Source organism: Rhincodon typus, chromosome 34, assembly GCF_021869965.1.
Source record: "Rhincodon typus isolate 14 chromosome 34, sRhiTyp1.1, whole genome shotgun sequence".
Classification (NCBI taxonomy): Eukaryota; Metazoa; Chordata; class Chondrichthyes; order Orectolobiformes; family Rhincodontidae; genus Rhincodon; species Rhincodon typus.
In genome coordinates, this window is record NC_063365.1 from 16,946,329 (window position 1) to 16,970,123 (window position 23,795).

The 23,795-nt window shown below is 44.8% G+C and overlaps 1 protein-coding gene across 14 annotated transcripts in view; it reads left to right on the forward strand.

The window, feature by feature from the left end:
- Positions 1–23,795, forward strand: part of zmiz1a (zinc finger, MIZ-type containing 1a) — a 257,416-nt gene that overhangs the window by 67,544 nt on the left and 166,077 nt on the right. For all 14 annotated transcript variants that reach the window (XM_048616226.1, XM_048616236.1, XM_048616233.1 and 11 more), the window contains one exon: positions 12,274–12,387. In XM_048616226.1, coding sequence (XP_048472183.1) covers positions 12,274–12,387 — 114 coding nt within the window. The remainder of the gene's footprint in view (positions 1–12,273; positions 12,388–23,795) is intronic.

Below are 23,795 nucleotides of genomic sequence, written 5' to 3' on the forward strand. Positions count from 1 at the left end.
ACTCACTCAGGCACGCTCACTCACTCAGGCACGCACGCACTCACTCAGGCACGCACGCACGCACTCACTCACTCACTCAGGCACTTACAACAAACCTCTCTTGCCTTCTCTCTTGCGCTCTCTCTCTCGCGCTCGCTCTCTCATTCACACTGACACTCACTCTCTCTCTTTTCACTACCCCCCACCACATTCTCCAAGCCACTCTTCCCCCATGCACTAGTTTATTGAGCAGTCCCTCTTCCTCAGCCAGTTCCGTGCTAAACCTGTACAACAGGGAGACAGGAACAGAGATACTGTAAGGTTCGAAGACCCCACCTAGCTTTGCAGCTCAGCTGTGTGAGCTGTCAGGTTTTCCTTCACTTGGTGTCTGAGCTGCACACACCACCTTCTGCGTATACCAGTTCAGTACCCCGGAATCCCAGACCTAGTCTGACACCCTGTGAAACGAGGTTTCTGATATTCTAGGGTATATTGGGCTCACTGTCTGTCCCTTGCTGATTGGTGGCTGTGATTCCCTGGGACTAAAGCTGTGTCCCAGTGAAGCCTCCAGACTGTGGAGTCTCCTTTCCAATGTTGCCGTTTCTGCCTCTGAGGAGGGGCATCACTGATCGCACTGTTTGTAAACTGTCCGACCCCCCATTCAGAAACCCCTGGGTCAGGGAAGGCCCACGGTAGGGAGGAGGAGAAGGCTTATTTCAAGATGAAAAAGCATAAACCAGGAGCACTGCAGACCTAATGGTTTATTTTGTTTCAAATTAAACTTCTAATCACATTAAGGGCATGGACAGGCTACAAATTGAAAGCAGTGCGATCAGTCCATGGATTTGGTATTACAGGCAAGTCTTTAGGATGTGAACTAACAGAATCCAGTCAGCATGTATACCCGCCCCATGGATCACTTCATCTTCACTGTTGCTCAGCAATGTTACCACCTCAATGACGAACCAACAATTTGAGGTGGAATCCTCCAGGATCTGAGCATGTGAGAAAATCTGTAGAAGCTGCCAGTGTTGGAGGAATGAGAATCGAAGCAAAATACTCCTATGCTAGCAAATCTAGAATAAAACCAGAGAACGCTGGGCAGCTCTGCCAGCAGCTGTGGAGATAGAAACCAAGCGCATGTTTCAGGACCGGCATGACTCTTCCTCAGAGCTGAAGTAACGTTCTCTTGCTGTCGGCAGATGTCCCTGAAGAAGTAATTGCATTTGAAACATTAGCTCTGTTTCTGTCTTTACAGATCATAGAATCTCGACAGTGTGGAAGCAGGCCATTTGGCCTGAAGAGCATCCCACCCAGCCCCACCCCCCTACCCTATCCCTGTCACCCCGCACTTCCCATGGCTAATCTACCCAGCCTACACATCTCTGGGCACTATGCTGCCAGAATTGCCTGTTTTTATCTCTTTGATTTTTTTTTATTGGCTTCTACCGCTCGGGACCAACCTGACAAATGGAGACTACTGCAAGCGTAACTCGTTTATAAGTAGCTTGATCGCTCGCTTGTGCCTGCTGTGGGCAGGGATCTGGGCAGAGATCAAAACTTCCAAAAAACCCACCTACACCACTGAAGGAGCAAATGGGTAGGAGCTGGAGCAGATACTCTGGAAGTGAATCGGACCTTGGAAACTCAGGAAAGTGGAGTGAGCAGCAAGGTTTTCTCGGATGCTGAGCCTTTGGTGAAGTTTGGTGGAAAGTAGGAGAGATGTCCAGGGTGTCTCCTGGCCCAATGTCAAAGGGCACTGGCTCATCGGCAGGAGAGGAAGACCTATAGTTAGTGCTGCAATCAGTGACCTCTGTCTCACAACAGGAGACAGGAAATTGCAGGATGTTGCAAATAGAGTTGTAGAAGTCTCCAACACAGAGAAAGGTGCTTTGGCCCAACGAGTCTGTGCTGGTCAGAAACAACCACCTAACTATTCTAATCCCATTCTCCAGCACCTAGTCCGTAGCCTTGTATGCTTGGCATCGCAAGTGCACATCTAAATACTTCTTCAATATCTTCAGCCTTTGGAAGGACCCAGATGCACAGGTTTGTCACCATGATCACCTTCACCAGGCCCTCTAACTGAGAGAGTCAATCTCTCAGCTGTTTCATGTGGAGTTTTTGCTGCCTTTGAGTGGTTTCTTACTGTACTAAATCCCCTCACAACAGGCTGTTTACAGAAACCAGGTACGTTGGAATATTGTCACCATTCCTTGACTGTTTTCTGGGTCTGTAAGGCCAGGAGAACCAAAAGCCTCCGATGAACCTGCCAGGTCCTCAAGAAACAATGTCTTGCTCCTGAGCAAACTCTGGTGCCTGGATGTTTTCTGACTTCTGCCAGTTTGGCTCTGAAATGGTAGCCCACTTGGCACTCATGCCCATCTGTAATACTGGCTAGGCCCAGTTCTCACTGCCGGGGTCCCTTAAAGGTGTCGACCGTGCTGTCCCCTGCACGCTTTCTGCCATGTACAGATTCTCCAGGTGTTCTTCCCCATGCCTGGAAAAACAAATTTGCTGCAGTGGATTTACCGTCGCTGATGGATTGATTGCCTTGTTTGCTGCCTCCAGTTTTTCCCATCCCTGCAATGATGGCTTTGTGCAGATTTTCCCACTCGGGAACCCAGGGCCTAACTGGGCCTTGATGCCCATTGCCCACTGCCTCCTATTGGTACTGGACTTCTCCTCAAGTTTCTCCCCAGCTTGCAGTATTGGAATGTGCGGTTGCTGGACTTCACTTTGGGTACTCATTGCTGCTGGTCTCCAGTACCTTGGGATTGGTCACCCCTCCTATCAGGTGGTAAGATCAAGTCTATACTCCTCATGTGAGTGAATGTTAATGGGGGTTTTTTAATTAAACATGGCTATACTCCAGAGCTAGTAAGAGAGGACAGCTCCTGGACCTCAGCAGACTCCTGTTCCTGATCCACATGATTTTGACATGCTCCTTGTGCACGTGCTCAGTAGCGGTTGCTAAAATAAAGGTATTATCAACTCTTTTCACCCCAGCCTCCACCTTTTTAAGGACAATTAAGGGTGGGAAACAAATGCTGACCTAGCCAGTGCACCCCTCACCACAGGAATGAATGTTTTCCAAAATAAGTAGGGTTGAGGAAATTTAATGGAAAATCCTCTCCTGACCTCTTACAACATTGCTGACAATTGGCAGATCCAATCAGGGAACTAAACTGGCGCACGTTCTTTCTCCATATGTGTACATTATCAGTTGATGGTGTCATTAACTGATTTAGCTGGACTTAACCTCCGCGCATATTCCTCGCCTTGTACTCTGCAATTCTATGCACAACTGTTAAGTGTTAAAACAGAGATGGCCGTGCATAATAATATCCCCATGTATTTCCTTTCATTAGGAACACCCAGCGACAAGCAGACTCTTGTTTACCCATTTGTTCACATTAAGCAAACCACGTAGAATGGATGGGGCATGACCTTGATCTCTGATTAAATGTTCTTTTGAACAGACCACCTCATTATCATGAACATCCTTGCTATCTCGATATTTGCGTGTAATTCTTTTTTTGTGTGTGATTCGCGCTTGAGATACCTGAGGGGGTCTGCAGTGTTTTTTTTTTTTAATTTCCTCGCTGCCTTGCAGCTCTGAAGAAATTAGCTGTACTACAGAAGGCTGCACTGTGTCACTGCTCGAGAGGTAGCAGGCAGCTGGCATTAATTTGAGCGAGGTTCCCCCAAGGGGCACATCACTCCTGCAAAGTCTGCAGCCCCAGTTGAGATGCAGCAAGCGGAGAGAGAGGAATAAGGGAGAATCCAGATCCATTGTTAGGAACGAATCAGGAGTTCAGAAGGAAACCGCTCATTGTGACTGCGTGGAATAATTTCTTATTTGCATTCAGAGGGTGTTTCATCCAAATCTCAACGTGTTCTCTGCATGCATACACGCACACGCACACGTACACATACATGTGCACATGCGTACACATACATGCGCGCGCACTCACGCGCACACTCTCACACACGCGCACGCTCTCACACACGCGCACGCTCTCACACACTCGCACACGCGCCACACACTCTCGCACACACGCAGGCACACATGCAGGCACACACACTCAGACACACTCACGCACCACTGCCCCATGTGTCTTGTTTGTTGTGTAAGTGCCAAAGATACTGCCGAGAAAGGCCAGCTAAACACACAGGGTGATGGGACCACACTGATGTGCCAGCAATGATTCAGATATTCTGAGCTTTGTTTTCCTGTCTGCTTTTGTCAGCTAAGCATGTTATTGCAATTTGAGCATATAAGCTAAATTGACCTTATTTAATTTTGAAATTGGGAATCCAAGGTTCTCTTGGAATCCTTGAAGTGGAAAGGTTTGTTTGTGTTCATTTCCCTACACTCCGCTGGTTCACTCACTGTTGCGATGATTGCTGACTGACAAGCAAACTCTCTGATTGCTCATGTGCAGTGAGAATAGAATTCAAGTGTGCAGCCTCTTCATTATAGAATGATGACAGTATGTCGCACTGTAGCAGCAGCAATTATACAGCAATGTCACCAGCCCCTCTGGCAATGTGAGGAGTCGCACCTGGGCACCTCTTGAGAACTCCAGTTGTACTTGCCATAGCTAATGCCTCCTTCAGAATGGCACCGTGCCACACTGCACAAGATGGTGATCTCTGCACTGTAAACGCTCGCAGTCTTTAAAGATATTCAATATACAATCATCCTCCACCCTTTGATATGAAAGAAGTCATTCAGACTGCCACCTCATTTTCTCCCTGATATACTTCAGTGCCCAGTGAGACACATTATTGCTCAGACTGAACAGCTGCCTGTTTAAACAGGAGATCCTGTATACATCAGCTTGGAAATCTACATCTTTCAGGCAAGACTTGACATTTACAATAGCACCAGCTATGCAGCTGATCTAATAGTAGGAGGTGCTTCATATCAATGCTAAAATACTAGTTTCTCGCCATGTTCTCCTACCTTGAACAAGTCTTTCTGACTCATGGATATCTGTTCTGCTGACTATTGCTTGTTATGATCCTGTTGATTATTAGCAAATCTGTAGCAATCAACCAATAGACCCCTGTGCCATAAAATTTCACATTTTTGAACAAAAGCAACATTGATTGCATATGAGAATGAAAGAAGGAAGCAAACACTTAATATTACGGCCTATAGTTATGTATGCCGTGATCTCCCTTCCTCTACCACCTCCAGTGATTATTGGAAGAACTTCAAAGGTTCATTCACTCCTTTAAGGATGATCACATAAGGTATGAGGCAGTATGGTGGCTCAGTGGTTAGCACTGCTGTCTCACAGCACCGGGGACCTGAGTTCAGTTCCATCCTCGGGTGACTGTCTGCATGGAGTTTCCTCCGGGTGTTCCGGTTTCCTTCCACAATACAAAGATGTGCAGGTTTAGATGGATTAGCCGTGCTAAATTGCCCATAATGTCCAGGGATGTGTAGGCTAGGTGGGTTAGCCTTGGGTTTCAGAGATAGGGCCTGAGTGGGATGCTGTTTGGGGTCAGTGTGGACTTAAAGGTGGGGACTCGATGGGCCAAATGACCTGCTTCCACGCTGTAGGGATTCTATGATGATATATCTATGTATGACACAGCCCTTTCTAATTCACTTTAATTCCAATTAGTGTTCCATCAATTCTCTATGACAGTATTTTTGTGTGGATCCTTCCATTCGTTTTTCCAACCTTACTTTGCTGAATGCTTTTTGCCACAAGGCTCAGTGAAGACCATTGTAGCTTCCTTCATCCAGCTGCAAATTAGGCAAATCTGTTTTTTTTTTTCCCCCTCATTAAAACGCAAATGGATTTTGATCCCCCCCCCCCCCGCCCCGCCCCGCCCATTGAATGCAATAAATGGTAAAGTTAGTATTTTCTCTGCTTGAAGGGCAGGCCTAAATTACCATCGTTTCCTGTTGGCGTTCTGAACATGGGGAGCAGCGGTCTACAACAAAGCGAAACTAAATTCTCTGATATCTCAAAGCACTTCACAATCAATAACGTACTTTGGAAGGAATAGCCCCTGTTGTGAGGTCAGAAATGCTGCTGTCAATGTGTACACATTGAGCTCCCCCAAGCAGGAATGTGGTAATGATCAGCTGATCTGTTCTTGTAATGTCACTTGAGAGATATATATTGACTAGTACACCAGGAAGCACTCCCCTGCTCCTCTTCAAAGTAGTGACTTGGGATATTTTACAGCCATCAGGCATGAGGAAGGTCTTTTAACGTCTCATTGGAAATGTGGCACTTTGTCATCGTGTTGCATTCCCACAGATTTTGGTGATTGAGTCCTGGATTGGGACTTGCACTCAGAATCTTGCAACTCTGAGTTGAGAATGTTACCAACAAGAGCCATAACAGAACCTTGTGCAGATCCTTGATGTCTCTGGTTTGTCTGCTCTGAATCCAAAGAGTTGAATTTAATTTTTTTTTTTAAGTTTCACTATTTGATCTGCAAGGGTGCCACAGAGTTTACCTTATAAAAATGGAAGGAACTGCAGATGCTCTAAATCAGAAACAAAAACCGAAATTGCTGGAAGAGCTCAGCAGCATCTGTGGAGAGAAATCAGAGTTAACATTTTGTGACGAGTGACCCTTCCTCTTTTCCAACAATTGTTGTTTTTGTACAGAATTTGCCGATGTTGGTCAGCAGTAGGTTAGCAGAACTGACTGGGAAAGAACCTGGAGAATGTTTTCGATGTGAAAATGTCCTGCTCAGAAAGTTCCCCGTCCAGCGGATGATTCCCCTTCTCTGGAGGGGTTCCTCTGACATTACTAGTTCTCATGTCCTTATCAGTTCTAAGCAGCAACGAAAGATTGCAAATATAATCAGGATTAGATTCGGTGAGAAAGCCGTAACCCTAGGCTTTCAGGTTACAGACCTCAGTGTCAGGGAGATGAAAGTGAGGGCTTGGGTGTTTGTCAAAGATTGCTGCAGGTTATGTGAGCTAATCTTCAGGGGACTGCGGATGAGCAAGAGGCCACGATTAAGGAGCAGGGCCGTGCGTCAAAATAGACAGTTGTTTTAGGAAGGATGGTTATCTGGGTCACACACTAAGAAATAAAAGGTTGAAGCCAATAAAGGAAATCCATCTGTCACCTACCTGCGATGCGATTATTGAAATGCCTTGCTCTCACACAAAACCTCAATGGAATTTCAAAGTGATGAAGGAGCTACTTTAACCTACTTTAACCTACTTGATGCCGAACAGCTTTTATATCTCCTCTGTTTGTATCCTCTTTTCACCATGTTACATCCAGCAAGCTGTATGAAAATTTATAAATGTACTTGATCTATCAGCAGAACCTTTATCCATTCAATAATCCCCTGGCATTGGTCAGTTCTGGTGGCCCGATTATAGGAAGGATATTATTAAGCTAGAGAGGGTTCAGAAAAGGTTTACCAGTATGTTGCCGGGCATGGAAGGTTTGAGTGATAAAGATAGGCTGGGACTTTTTTCACTGGAGCACAGGAGGATGAGAGGAGACCTTATAGAGATCATGAGGGGCATAGATAGGGTTGATGATAGATGTCTTTACCCTAGGATTGGGGGCTTTCAAGACTAGGGGGCACATTTTTAAGGTGAGAGGAGAAAGATTTTAAAAAGACATGAGAGGCAATTTTTTTAAAAAAAAAAAGGTGGTTTGCATGTGGAATGAACTTCCGGAGTAAGTGGTGGATGTGGGTAAAGTTACAATGTTTAAAAGATGTTTTGGATAGATACATGAATACGAAAGTTTTGGAGGGATATGGGCCAGGACCAGGCAGGTGGGACTAGTTCAGTTTGGGATTATGTTCGGCATAGACTGGTTGGCCCAAAGGGCCTGTTTCTGTGCTGTATGACTCTATGACTCTACACTCTTTAATCTAGCATATTGGTTACATTACCAACTAGTAATCCAGAAATAGGGGCTAATCTCTGGCGACAATGAGTTCAAATCCCATGAAGGTGGGAGAAGGAGGGTATATAAAATTAAAATCATGAATTTAGTTTGGAATTGAGAAGCTTGCTTCAGTAATAATGACAATTGGATTGCTGTGAAAACCCATTTGGTTTTGGCTTGGGTTCAAGTCCCGCCTGCCCTAGAAATACATAATAATAACAACTGTGAACAGGTTGATTAGAAAATATTTATAGAGAAGGAAATCTGCCTTCCTTACCCTTATCTGGCCTACATCCTTTCCTTTTCACTGCTTCTGAAATGACCTGTCCAAGATATTGGTGAGGCAACATTTGGAGTATTGTGTACAATTCTGGTCACCCTGCTGTGGGGACAATATTATTAAACAGGGCGCAAAAAAAGATTTTACGGGGATGTCACTGAGACTGGAAGGTTTGAGTTACAACGAGAGGCTGGATCGGCTCGGACTGCTTTTCCCTGGGGTGTAGGAGGCTGAGGGGTGACCTAATAGAGGTTTGTAAAATCGTGAGGGGCATAGATAAGGTGAATTTTGAAGGTCTTTTTCCCAGGCGTAGGGAAGGCCAAAACTAGAGGGCATATTTTTAAAGTGAGAGGGGAAAAGTTTAAAAGGGACCTGAGGAACAACTTTTTCACGCAGAGGGTGGTGTGTATCTGTAACGAGCAGCCAGAGGAGGTGGTAGAGGTGAGTACAATTACAACATTTAAAAGACATTTGGACAGGTGAATGGGTAGGAAAGGTTTAGAGGGATGTGGGCCAAACGCTGGCAAATGGGATTAGTTCATTTTGGAAAATAGCATGGACAAGATGGGCCAAATGGTCTATCTCCATGCTGTATATCTCTGACTCTATGACGTAACAAGGTGGCTCATTAGCTACCACCTTCTCAAAGACAGTTTATGGACGGGCAATGAATGTTGGCCTTGCCAGTGATGCCCACATCCTGATGTATAGTGCAAGGAAATCAGAATCCCATTTGTTTCTCAGAAGGCACAAAGGAGATCACCACCGGTGAGCTTCACATTTAGTAGGGGCCTAGAGTCCTGAAACCTTACAGCATGGAAGATACAGCCCATCTTGTCTGCCTTTCTTTTCCAAGTGCATACTGTTTTCCCATGGAGTAGTGACTGAGAAAGCTGCTTCCACAACCTTTCCAGCCGTGCTTTCCAGATTATTACTGCACAAGAATGACTCCCACATTTCGCCTCTAATGCTTTGGCCACTAATCATCAATTTGTGCAGTGGGGGGCCTTGGGTCACAGGGGATAGCATCTGTGTCTCTGAACCATAAGTTCAAACCAGGACTTGATGGCGAAGGAAGACTTGCTCATAACTTGGCCAAACAGGTTGAAAATCCTCCTGTAAACCAGACAGGCCCACAGCAGGTGGTAAGTGTGCCAGAGACCTCTCGTCAAGTCACCCTTGATGCCAGCTGGCAGTCCTTAAGCTGCAGTCTCTGTCAACAGCCTGTTGACCTGTTGCAGCAAAAACTAAACATAGAAACCCGATGTAATTGCATGATCTTACTGCCTCGTGCATTTTGAGACATTGGAAGCTTTTCAGTCTAAGCTTGAAGCTCTGTCCTTTGGCTATCAACATTGCTGCCAGAGGCAACAGTCTCTCCTGGGTTATTAGGATTGAGATGAAAAGTTTCTTCACTCAAACGATGGCTGAACTGTAGAATTCCCTGCCACGTAAGATTCTTGAGGCCAAATGACCGAATGTATTGATTTCTGGACATTATAGGTGCCAGAAGGATAGGTACAGCAAGAGAGCAGGAGTATGGAATTGAGATAGCGGATCATCAATGATCATCTTGAATGGCAGAGCAGGTTCAATGGGCTGAATGGCCTCCTCCTGTTTTCTATGCTTCTGTGTTTACTCAACAAAATCTCACCCGATTTTGAGCACCTCTGTTCAATCCCTCCATTACCAATCCTTCTGTAAGGAGAACAATCCTAACCTGCCTAGTTTCTCCACGTAGTAGAAATTACTCCTCCTCCTAGTATCATTCTGGTAAATTTTTTCTTAATTCATTCAGGGGATGTGTGATGGTGAGCTGCCTTTTCAAACTGCGGTAGTCCATGTGTTGTAGGTCGACTCACAATGCACTTAAGGAGTGAATTCCAGGATTTTGACCCAGCGACAGTAAAGAGTGGCTGAAGGATAATCTCCTTAACTTCAATCCTTGTCAATGCTCCGAGAGTGCTTCGTCGAGAATTAAATGCAAAATTCCAGCCAGGGTCTAACTACTGATTTGAAAACAGGCTTAGCATATATCATCCTCACTTTAGTAATCCTATAAATCCAAGCATCCACATTTTTTAAATGTTATTTTTCGACTTGTTCAACCTGTGCTGCTCATTTTCAGTAGATAATGTTTAACTGCAGGATTGCAGGGCACATAAGTTCAGGAAGTCTTGCCCTCACATTTGTTCTTGTGGAAATTGTGTCTAAGGCTATTAAGGCTGTATTCGAGAATTCCCAAAGTCTGTTTTCCATGTAGAAATTGAACAGTGATACCAAGTTCCTTTAGCCATTACCTCCAAGGAACACAGTGTTCTCCAACTCTCAACTCAAGATTCAAGTTCCATTCCAGACCTCAGCAAGCTGAGTGCACAAGGAAGCCTTTATTTTATCTCATTTCACTTGTTGCGGGAAGACTAAGAATCTTTGCCAGCTGCAGAGCAGTGGTCAAAAGGGGCCAGAACTGTGTGCACACCACAGGTAACGATGTTAATGCTGTTCCATTATGGGTTTTAACCTGTTTTGTCACAGGCTTTTCACATAGCTCCAAATTGGATTTTGAGATTACAGACTTGCCAAGAAATGCTTGGAGAATGTTTAGCATCTTCTGTTGATGCAATGATTTAGACAGGAACAGGCCCTACTCCTCCCCTGCCCCATCCCCGGTCTGTGCCGATTCCTGGTCCTTATTTAGACCCGCTATTTATTGTATATGTGCGGTTTCTATCCGTCTCTTCGCTTCCCGTTTGTATGTCTGTCAAAACGTGCATTAAATGTTGCTAATGTGCCTGCTTCCGCCCACCTCCACTGGCAGTGCATTCCAGGCACCCACAACCTTCTGGGGTGAAAATCTTTCCCTACACACTTTTCCCCTAAACTTTCCCCCTCTCACCTTGAACCTGTGCCTTCTTATAGTTGACCTTTCCACCCTGGGAAAACACCTCTGACTATCCACCCTATCTATGCCTCTCAAAATTTTGTAGACCTCTATCAGATCGCACCTTGGCCCCCGTCTTTTTCCAGTGAAAACAACCTGAGTTTATCCAACCCCTCCTCATAACTAAAACTCTTCAGACCAAGCAACATCTTGGTAAACCTTCTCAGCACCCTCTTCAAAGCATCCACATCCTTCTGGTAGTATGGCAACCAGAAGTGCATGCAGTATTCCAAATGTGGCCTAACTAAAGTTTTGTACAGCAGTAACATGCCAACTTTTATATTCAATGTCTTGACTGATGAGGACAAGCGCATTAGATACTTTCTTGCCCACCTTATCTATCTGTGGTGCCACTTTGTGGAACTGAATGCCCAGATTCCTGTGTATGTCAATGCTCCCAGAAGTCCTGCCATTTATTATATAATTTTCACCTGAATTTGATTTTCCAAAGTGCATCACCTCACATTTGTCCTTGTTCAGCTCTTGTGTTTTCCCCTCATGGGGTTTGCTTTATTCTTATGGATAAGGAGATGCAGGAGCAGATGTTGCTGGGTTACTATTTGAGATAGGGATATCGCAATTGAGCCTGACCCTGAGACACACAGGTACATGCGGACACACACGCGCACACACAGACACAGAGATGCACAGGCACACGCACACACGCACAGACACCGGACTGATAGAGTCATCAAGTCATACAACACAGAAACAGACCCTTCAGTCTAACCAGTCCATGCCTAACATAATCCCAAACTAAACTAGTCCCACTTTCCTGCTCCTGGCCCATATCCCTCCAAACCTTTCGTATTCATGTATTTATCCAAATGTCTTTTAAATGTTGTAACTGTACCCACATCCACCACTCCCTCAGGAATTTCATTCCACACATGAAGGGTCATGTTTCGGACCTGAAACATTAACTCTGATTTTTTTCTTCACAGATGCTGCCGGACCTGCTGAGCTTTTCCACCAAATTCTGTTTTCGTTTCTGATTTACAGCTTTCTTTCGGTTTTTATGCCTTCTTAAAATCTTTCTCCTCTCATAGCCAGCGTGAAACCTCCAATGACGGCACCACTACCTCTGACAGATTTTGTATAAATTCATGTTTTTGCGTTATTCTCACTTTTTTTTTTATTGGGTGTACTGAATTTCTCTCTCTCCATTACAGCATTTACAGAATCCTGCAAACTTCCAGACTGCTGCCACTGAGCTCCTTGACTGGTGCGGCGACCCACGCGCATTTCAACGTCCCTTCGAGCAGAGTCTGATGGGTTGCTTGACGGTATGTGGGAGCTGTGTTAGAAATATCTTTACTATTGTTATCGTGGTTGTGTAACATGGCTCCTGTGTATTCCTGCTGGTGACGGAGGTTAAACCAACATTCCGGCCTGGCGTGCTGTGCTGGTTTTTAGCTGACCAGCTTTTTCAACTCCACAAGCTGTCGTCATGCGCCCCCAAGAGTCATTGATCCCTGCGGATCCAATGCTCAATCTCCTTCATCGGGAACTTTCCCAACTACCATTACTGAGACCTCCAAGCAGGAGATTGTGAGCATGGGCAAGCATCACTAAACGTTTACTTGTTAAGTTAAGGTACCGTGAAAGCTGGGAACGGGTCTGGGGCATTCATTTTTTTTTCTCAAAGTAGCAACATTCTTCTTAACATTGAGGTTCAGGTACAATATAATGTTCGTACCTTCATAATTGATCATCTACTTACGTGAAGACCAATCACATTTAATTCCCCTCGTTGCCATCTCTGTTGAAATCTCTGAACTAAAGGGCATCACAGCAACATTCGAAGAAACACATAAAGTTTTCATATCCTGCTTGACAACAATTACCCAAACAAACCTCCAAAACAGTAGAGTTTTATCTAGTGTGCACCCTTGCTATTTGTTATCTCTGCCTACCTTACAAGCAGTTACCACAGTTCACCATAATTCGTTGTAAATGAAACACTTTGAAATGTTCTTGAAAGATGTGACAAGAAGTTACACAGTTTATCTCTTCTTCTCTCGTTAGTGGTGAAATGTTTAAGTCAGTATTAGAGAAATGGAAGCAGGAGTGAGCTAAATCACTACCAAGCCTACTTACCCATTCGATAAGATCACGGCTGATTTTGTCTTCAACTCCACATTCCGGGCTGATTCCCTATACCGCTTAATTTCCCCCTGAAAAGTTTGTATCTCAGTCTTGAATGTACAAAATATTTGCATCTCAGCCTTGAATGTATAAGGATCAAGCTTTCTCTGGAGAACAGAATTCAAAGGTATCACAGTCCCCAAAGTGAAGAAATTTCCCTTTTTGTTGAAGTCTCGCACCTTTTCCTACATTACACTCCACCTTTAATTTATTTCTCACTCACTTAGTCTCCACATCCTTTTGCTGGCTTCTTGTGCCCTCTTCACAACTTGATTTTCCATCTACCTTTCTGGCTTCACTCAATTGGACCACAGTACACATGGTCCCTTCACCCAGTTCATTCTTAGAGATTGTGAATAGTTGAGATCCAAGCACTGAACTCTGTGGCACCCCACTAGTTATAGATGGCCAACCTGAAAATGATCTATTAATCCTGATACTGTTTCCCATTAGTTAGCTAATTCTCCATTCATGCAACTTATTACATTTCCCCCAAATTCTCTGAACTGATGTGTAGCAGCCTTTGACATGGCACCTTATTGAATGGCTTTTGGAAATCCAAATACATAACATCTGTTTTCCCTCAATCCATTCTGCCTGTTTCAATGGTGTATGGGTCAAACACAGTTTCCTTTTCATAAAACCATGTTGATTCTGCTTAATTGTATTCTGATTTTCCAAATGTCATGCCACTATGTCCTTCCTTAATGATGCCTTCTTGCAGTTTCCCAATGACAGATGTTAGACTAACTGATCTATAATTTCCAGCTTTCTGTTTCTTTATTAGAAGTGTTACATTTTTGAAGGGTTGAGGAAGTTAACTGCCTGAGATAATTTGATCTCTCATTCATACATTTTGGCTAGAGTAGGATATGAGGGTCCCTTCCTAGATGTGTAGCATAACTCCACGTGCTATCACATAACAGTCAAACTCCCAAACTGCCTAGTATTCTGGAAATGTACAGCAGCTGTATTAGCTACGGAAATTAAATTGAGATTTGCAGTCCAAGTGTAGTTCTTTTAAGCAGATGATTAAATTAGTGGCTGTGCGTTAATTCTAAACAGTTGACTTCTTTAGTCAACTGGGTCAAGTTTCCTACTTATTCAGCAATGCTCATTTTTGTCTTCAGGTCTTTCTCTGGATTCCCCAACCCAATCATCTCCACCCTGATGACCACTCCCACATGTCTTCAGCCTCCCTGACCACCCACTTTCCTTTCCTTGCTTTTGGTGACAATGCGTTGAATCACTTTAACCCTGCTCTTAACAACAGTGCCTTTACTTCATAAGTCCTTAATTAGTTATGAAGTACTCTGGGCTGTGTTGAGAGTATGAATTGTCCCATTATAAAATTAAGTGCTCTTGTCTGTCATCCACTCCTCTTCCCACCCCACACCCCACCTCCAAATACCTCATCACTGGCGTTTGCCTATAGAAACTTGCTCAGTCCAGTTTGCACTGACTTCTAATCTCTTTGTTCATGTCTCAGTCTGTGATTCCTTACACTTTGTAGACAACTGTCTGTGGTATTTTGCATTAAAGATCCTAAATAAAAACACCTCAGTGTTGTGATGGTGGTAGAAATATGTTAAATATTATTTTATTCCGGTTCTGAGGATTGTGGCTTCTGACAGTACAGGAGTTTTACGGGAGAATGGGACACCCATCCAGTGCAGTGTTATTTTAATTACAGATACAGTATCTTTTTATTTTCACTGACCCCCTCTGCAGCCTTTAGAAACAGATTAGTTTCAAGCTTTATTGCATTTGGGAGGCAAATTAAAACCCATTTAGCCTCTTGGCATCATTATGATATTAGCATTGTGAAAGGTCTCCACACAGTTCACTATTAATGACTGGGATAAGAGATGGTGCAGAATGTGTAAATATTTAAAAGCACTGCAGCATGCACTGCATATATATGTGTCTTTGAGAAATTAATTAAGTTTCTGCTACTCTGTATTTTACAGAGTGCTGCAGCGATCAATGTTTCTACCTGTTTTGGGATGTTCCAAGTGCTGGTGTTCACCCAGCTATAAACTGATGTGTGAAAGGGGGTCAGATTTCCGTCTAGTTCCATTAATTCTCTCCACACTCTTATCCCCTGCCCCTTTCTCCAAGCTTTCTTGCACAGAATTAAGATCTTTTTTACCACAAGGGTTTTAGCCCAATGGTCAGCTCTCTGGTTCTGCATTAATTCTCAACAGTTGACCTCTGCATTAACTTGGGTAAGGTCACCGACTGAAGTAGCCATGCTCATCCTTGTCCTCCAGTCTTCCCCTGGCCTCCCCAAACCGTCTCCACTCTGAGTACCCCTCCCACGTGTGTCCCTATCCTCCTGGAGATGGTGCCTTTTGAGTAGCTGTCCTCTCATGTCACATTTGAAGTTCTCCACCATTTGATCAATGGTATTGACGGACATTATAGACCATTCCATTTTCCTTGCTAGGACACACCATTATCGCTGAATGGAACAGCGATCGTAGAATCATTCAGCACAGAAAGTGGCCGTTTGATCCACTGAGCTCATGCTAGCTCTTTGAAAGGGTTATCCAGTTAATCCCACTTGGCTGCTTTTTCTCACCAACTCCTTTTCCAACTGCCTTTTTGGGGGCTACTCAGGAATCTGCTTCCATCACCCTCTTGAATAATGCATTCCAGATCCCAAACATTCTCTTTTCTCCCCTCATCTACATTTTCTTTCCCAATATGTTAATTTGGCCATTATCCTCCTGTTGGTGGAAACACTTTCTTCCAGTTTTCCAGCTTGAGCCTCTGTTTATTTCAAGCACTTCTTCTTGAGCTCTTTCTCTACATTTCCCCAGTGGATTTCTGGTAAATGTCCTCTGCACTCACTCCAACGCTGTGTCGTCTTTCCAGATGTGCGCAGAATTGAACAAACTGCTCCATTGTTGAGGTCGCAAATTGAAACCCAAGGTATCCTTGGCCCTTTATCTCAGGGTCATTGAAGTCAGTCAGAGAGACCGAAGGGAGAAGTCAAGACCCAGCAGTTTGAAGCATCTCATTTGTCACGTCCCATGATGACTTCCTGCCGAATTTTGCAGAAAGCAAGTAAACCCAAGGATAAAATCACTCCTTGGATACAGAGGGGAGTTTCACTGAGTTGTTGAACACAGCACTGTACCTGAAAAGATTCCTTGAGTCGCTTTAGAAGGGAGTCTGGCAATAGCTGTGGATGAGGAAGGTACAGTGTAAAAGAGGAAATGCAGGAGTGCGGGACCAAACCGTGACCTTTCAATGAGCCAGCACCAGTTCAATGGACTGAAAAGCCTCGTTACATGTTGTAAGTTGGTATGATCACCCACAAGGCGCAGTTGATCCACCCTGGTGTTTGTGTTTCACACGAGCTCCTCCTGCCCTACTTTATCTGGATTTCAATCCCAATCCACAGGTTAGAGAACAAACACAGAGGCTTACACTCCAGTGCAGCACTGAGGGACGACTGCACAACTGGGGATGCGGTCTTTTGGATGAGTTATGACAGGGCGAGGAATGCTCAGCGATCATAAATTTGAATGCGTTTACTCTCTTCAAGCAAGTGTCCATGGCTTGACTTGAAAAATCTCAGATAGTAATATTAAGAAACATGTCTCAGCACTCTGCTTGAGTAAGGAGGTTTCTCCTAAAACAATGTGTTTGACTTATTAGCAATAACCCATTTGTTGTGACTCCTTAATATGGACTAGGCTGGTTCCTGTGATTGTTGAGGGAGGTTGTCCAATGATGAGAGATTGAGTAGACTCTGGAGTTTAGCAAAATGAGAGGTGATCTAATTAAATCTAATTTAATCTAATTAAAAGAAAACTTAATAAGAATGGAAGAAAATGTGAAGAAAATGTTTCCTGAGGACTCTGGCGCAGTGGTAGTGTTCCTACCTCTGGACTAGAAGGCCTGGGTTCAAGCCCCACTTGCTCCAGAGTGAAATAACTCCATAGAGGCCGGTATCCCATCACCAAGTCCCCCTTTATTTACACGTGGAGAGTCCTTGATACTGATTCAACTTCCTCGGAGACAGCTCTGAGTGAACAGGATGTCTGACATTCCTAAATAAAAACCGAAAGAACTGCGGATGCTGTAAATCAGGAACAAAAACAAAGTTGCTGGAAAAGCTCAGCAGGTCTGGCAGCATCCGTGAAGGGAAAAACAAAGTTAACGTTTCGGGTCCGGTGACCCTTCCTCAGAGGAAGGGTCTGTTCTGAGGAAGGGTCACCGGACCCAAAACATTAACTTTGTTTTTGTGTCTGACATTCCTGTTTATATCTGTCAGCCAGGGCTCCCTGATTGGACCAGGTTAACAGCCTCAATCAGGGAACTTGTATTCTATGAGGTCCACTTGGCTGACCTCATTACAATTAGTAGACATGGGTGGCATGATGGCTCACTGGTTAGCACTGCTGCCTCACAGCACCAGGGACATGGGTTCAATTCCACCCTCGGGCGACTGTTTGCACATTCTCCCCATGTCTGTGTGGGTTCCCTCTGGGTGCTCCAGTTTCCTCCCACTGTCCAAAGCTGTGCAGGCTAGGTGGTTTGGCCATGCTAAATTGCCCTTAGTGTTCAGGGATGTGCCGGTTAGGTGAATTTGTTGTGGGAAATGTAGAGGTCACGGGGATAGGGTGAGGGGTTGGGTTTGGGTGGGCTGATTTTCAGTGGTTCAGTGAGGACTCGATTGGCCAAATGGCCTCTTACAAAGAGAAAATGTTTCCTTTGGCTGGCAAATGTGCAGCAAATCTTGTCTCTTATAAGAGTCATTTCAGAAAAGCTAAGGTGAAGGGGAATAATCAAATTCTGCTTAGAGGGTGAAATTTTATACAGTTCCCTACTTCGAGTACAGAAAGGCAAGCAAAGATGGAAAGCATGAGTACTGATTGCTGTCATCGCTGAGCCAGCTGCATCTTTTCCTGCTTCTTTCTCTGTGCTTGCATTTAAATAGAAGCATGCTGGGTCCTGTCTGGATAAGAATTTTGTGCTTCCATTTCTCTAAGGTTCTGCAGCGAGAACCTCTTTGGTCACAGAAGCAAACAGATCTGCCCTCTTCTGGCAAAACTTGGTTAGTGTTCGAAAGCAAGAGAGTACTGCAACCACACAGTCTGCTAAATGCTCCATTTGCTCTACAGCAGTTGATGATGTTTTGTACCGGTCCATCATCTTAGTGTCCTGAATTAATAAATACTGCACTGGATCTCAGCAGTGAAGCTGGCCCGTTATCATTAGTCTAAAAATCGAATGTGTGAGTAGATAATACTGTAACCTCTGAGATATGCCACTGCTTTATCGTACATTTTTAAATATTATCGTAAAATGTAAAATGCTGCCTTGAGACCAGGAATAACCTGATTGTAATAGTCACCTTTCGGACATTACTGTGACACACCTCTGACTTGTAAAAACAAAGAATTCTTTAAACAAGACAGCCAATCGCAACGGGATTCTGCCTGATGTCATGTTCCCAGACAGTTAGCAGCAATGATGTTTAATGCTTTTTGGCAAACAAGTTAATCCAGCTTTCTCAGAGATTCTGAGCAAGAGGTTCAGCGGTTATTAAAAAGATATTAACCTTTATGTTCAAGTGTGTTTAGCTACTGTAGCACTACCAGTGTGTATACCAATGCCTTTTTCCCTAGAAGGTAATGTGTTATTCATACTACAACGACAGCAGCAGCAATGGGAAAGGACTGCTCTCAGAATTGGCTGGCAGGCAGCCATTCCTCGTTGAATCAAAGGCTCTTTCCTTTGTTTTGATAGCAAGGGCACCAGTTACTAGGAACTTTGGTTGGTGCTGTTTAGCCCATCTCTCTAGTGCCTGCTCTCTGACTGTGCAGAACTAAAGCTGAGCCAGGAAACCTCGCCTCTGACAATAATTCCTACAATGGGTTTGCCGCTGTTGGATCTAGATTTCAAAACATGTTTGTTTGGAATGTTTTTTTTTTATTTCTGGCCCAGAGCCTCTTATTTTTGTCATCACAGGACTTGCAAGTTCTAATATCCCAAGGCGGCAAAAGGCAAAAAACTGTGGGTGTTATAAATCTGAAATAAAACAGACCCTGCTGGAAAATACTGAGCTGGGTTGGCGTTGTGAAAGCAAGTTAGTAACATAGGAATATGGAAAATGGGAGCTGAAGTAGGCCATTTGGCTCTTCGAGCTCACTCTTCCTTTCAATACGATTATGGCTGATCATCCAACTTAACAACCATGTTCCTGCTTTCCCTCATATCCTTTGATCGCTTTAGCCTGGAGTACTATATCCAACTCCTTCATGAAATGTTTTGGTCTCGGCCATTTTCTGTGGTAGCGAATTCCACTGGCTGACCACTTGCTGGGTGGAGACATTTCTCCCCCTTCTCACTCCTAAATGGTTTAGCCTGGAACCTCAGGCTGTGACCCCCTGGACCTCCCTCGCTATTGGAAACGTCCTTCTGCCTCTCCCCTGTCTGGGTCTGTTTGAGTTCATGTTTCAGAGGGAGAAGGAGGTTTGATGCAGGGCAATAGCTGAGGACAGAGCAGATCAGCTGAAGGACGTGATGCGTCATGAGGAAATGGTTTATTTTGGCACAACGAGTTGTGATTCTTTTTTTTCTCATGGGAGGTGGGCATTGCCAGTTGCACATCGCTAATGGTCCTTGAACTGCTATTTCTGCAGCATAACTGCAGTTAGGAGTCAACTACATTTCTGCGAGCCTGGAATCGCATGTGGATGTAGAACAGTTAAGGGGCAGCACATTTCCCTCCCTAGAGGTTACTGGTGGATCAGCTGGGTTTTTACAGCAATTGATGACAGTTACCATGGTCACCATCACTAATGTCACCGTTCGTGACTCCAGTCTTGCCTCAATGGGATTGGAATCTGTCTCCCTGGAGCATTGACCAGTGCAGTGACATGACCATCACACCATCATCTCTCCAGTTTAAGAATGGGAGAGGCAGCTTCAACTCAAAACAGATTGGACTAATTCTTTAAGGGAGCAGAGAATTTGAGCAGTGTTGGGTAAAGAGCAGGGGAGTGGTTATTTTCCTGATTTTAAAAAAAATTCAAGGATCTTATGCAATAATTAAGAACAGGAATAGCTCGTTCAGCCATTCAATTTGAACCTCCGCTGATCTCTGTTGTAACTCCGTCTATTCTCAATTCCTCAACACCTCCCACCCCTGCCAAGCGAGAACCATCGAACGCCGTTTCAACAGTTCAATCGACCCCAAGTCTCAACAGTTTTCCGTGGGAGGGATTCTTGCGGCACTCTGTGTGCAGACACGCTTCCCGATTTTCCGATGCCCAGCAGGGGGAAACTGGCATTTCCCTACAGGAGTTGTCGCAATGTTGCGCACCATGGCAGCGCCATCCTGCCTGTTAGCTTTTCAGGTTCCCAAGGTAGTGAGACCTCATTGACAATTGTGGGTGTGAAAACAGTCTTTGTTAGCAGCATTTGGTGAACATACACACTGACTGATCTTTCGTCTCTTTCTTTGGAACCATGCCTTGGCTCTGTGCTCAATAAGCACCACTTTCACCACTAGAAACTGTCTACGTTAAACCTGCCTCTGAAGCTTTTCATTGTGCTGTTGGTTTAAGCAAATGTCATTAACTTCCTATCTTTGTAGTGTGCTTATTTTCCATTTTAAAACAATCTTTACCTAGCTATTCACTGAGGGAAGATTGTGCATTATGTGTAACAAAATGATGAACTGTTTATTTTAAAAAATCTCTAGCACATAAGTCAGGGAGACAATCATCTGTTAATTGACAGAGATTCCAACCCAACCACTCACTGATTGTGTGGAGGGTTCTGAGGAAGGGTCACCGGACCCGAAACGTTAACTCTGATTTTTTTTTTCTTCTTCACAGATGCTGCCAGACCTGCTGAGCTTTTCCAGCAACTTCTGTTTTTTGTTACTCACATGGAGAAGGCTCTTTAGCTCAGGGGTGACCTGGATGCTTGAAAGCAGATGGAAAACAATTGTTACATTGCTGTTTACTTGAAATTGATGCACTGCTGTCTCCTCGGTAGCTTGACTCGAGTTGGCAAAATGAGAATGAAGTTTTGGGAGGCGGGGGGGAGATTGCCAGGTGGCTTAGTGACACCTCATGATTCCAGTTAAATCCACAACTCCCCAGTGCCTGGCACTCCCGACTCCCACAAGTGTCGATAAATGCCTGCAGCAGAAACATTTGTCAGTTTAGTTCTGAACTACCACCCCTGGATTTATTGACTCCGTGGAAAAGCAAAGAGCCGTGTTTTTTTTTATTGACCAACTTGTAACAGGTATTTCATCTGTCACTTTTGAGAAGGTCATTCTCTGTGGATATTGGCGTTGTCCTGCTCTGTGAAGGCACTGAGTCATGTCAGTGTGGGCACTGACGTATCTGTGGCGCTGTGTGAAATCATTTTCGATGGTGGAGGACACTTCTCCCTTTGAGTTTTGGAACTCTGTCTTGTCCTTCCTTCTCAAAGCTTTGCATATGTCTAAGTCTCCAGTGAAGGTGGGCAGGCAGTGATCAAGGACACATACCTAACTGTCCATCTCCCTTTCCCAAGTCCTGGGAACTGAGGCCAATTCAGGCACTAGAAAAGAGACTCCACTGAAGTCCATTCCAGTGTATTGGTTCAGTCCCACTCGATGTTTTGCAGAGTGGGAGGGGTTTTGTGGATGCTGCAAAATATAAAGGGGAGGATGGGGGGTTGTTGAGGAAATCAATTTTACCCAGAGTGCCCACAAGTATTATATTAATTCTGCCCCTGGTGTTGGCATCTGGGATATCTCTGAACTCCAGGTTGGCATTTAGGATATCTCTGAATCCCAGGTTAGCATTTGGGATCTCTCTGAATCCCAGGTTGGCATTTAGGATATCTCTGAATCCTATGTTGATCTGAAACCTTCAAAATGCACTGCCAAATTTTTGTGAGCTGAAGGTATCTATGGAGAAAAGGGAACAAAATAGAGTTGTGCTTCAGACAGAAGGTCTTAATTCACTTAATAAAATCTGGAATTGAAAGTGAAACTATCACCGGTTGGTGTAAAATCCCATCTGGTTTCTGTTGTGAAGGCAGTCTGCCATCTGTACTTGTTCTGGCCTGGCCTACATGTGACTCCAGACCCACAGCAATGTCATTGACTCCTAACTGCCCTCCAAAATACCCGAACAAGCCATTCAGCTCAAGGATAAATAGGATGAAGAACAAACGCTGGCCTTGCCAGTGACTCCCACCTCCTGTGAGCAAATAGAATCATTTTGAGGGGCTGAGTGGCCTACTCCTGAATGTGTGCCCCTGTGTGTGGTTAACTGCGTTTGCTGAGGAGGGTGATTGAGCTGTATTTGACCCTTGGGTTACGGAGCAAAGAGAACAGCTCGATTCAGCTGAAGAAGTCTCACCGGTGAGGCTGGAATGAGTCAAATGGCTGAGGAACATTTAATAAATGCATGTCAACCCAACGCGAGCCACGAATTCAATGTTCCTGTGTTGCAAACCAATCCCGCCACCCCCCCCCACCGCTTCTTTTAAATGTTGCTCCAGGGTCACTGGCCCTTTGTGAAATCTCGGCCTAGTGTGACCTTTGTTCATCTACAACGTTTGATGTTGAGTATCGAGACACTGTGAAACCACAGAGGATGTTGTGGGAATCTGCTTCTCTGCCCAGTTGACCAATGTATGTCCAAATGCAGCGCGAGGGCCAGACTGGGTCACTGCTTGGCTAACCAGTGCTGCCCATGCTCTCTTCACCGCAGGCACCAGGGCCCACCGAGGTGGCCCGGTTACTCTGTGGGGTTAAGCTCGGCAGTCCTGGCCCAGGTTAAACCTGAGACCAGCCTGATCAGGATCGCTGGTGTCCTTGTTAGATCGATGAACGATCAGCAGCTTTTGTGGTCCACAAATAGAGCACTGAATTGGGAGGGTGGGGGAGGGGGAAGGCGGAAGTTGGCCAACCCCTCTCACAAGTGGGTGTGGCGGAGGGGGGGAAGGACAGAAATAAGATTCTCTGGTATGCCAAGTAACATCATGGTTTGGTCTGGGCAGCAAACGGCTTGAAAAATGGCAGCATCCTTGAAATGCCACTTCTGCCCCATCCAAGAATATCTATCCACGTTATAATTGTAGACTTCTCCAACGTAAAGCTGCTTCCAGGTTTGAGAGTCATAAGGACTTTTATTGGTACTACAGGTGAAACCAGGTTGACTGTGGCCGTGCGACTGGCTGGAATCTGAGGTCACAGAGCAGAGGTCGGTGGTTTCGAGACCGTTCTGAACTCGAACCGATATCACCCTGGGAATACTTTTTCTAAGCCTGAAGCAAAACGCTGGAAATCTGAGGCACAAATAGAAAGTTTTAGGGAATAAACCACCAGGTCTCTCAGCAGCTGAGAGGGTGAACAGAGTTAACGCTTCAGGTCCGTTGACCTTGCGTTAGACAGATTCGGACACTAACCTCTCATTCTTGTTCCTGCTGTTGTACTCCTGCCAGGGGTTATACTGTCAGTGCGCCAGCCTCGTCTTTTTTACATCATCCACCAAAGCCCCTCTGCTACTGCTCT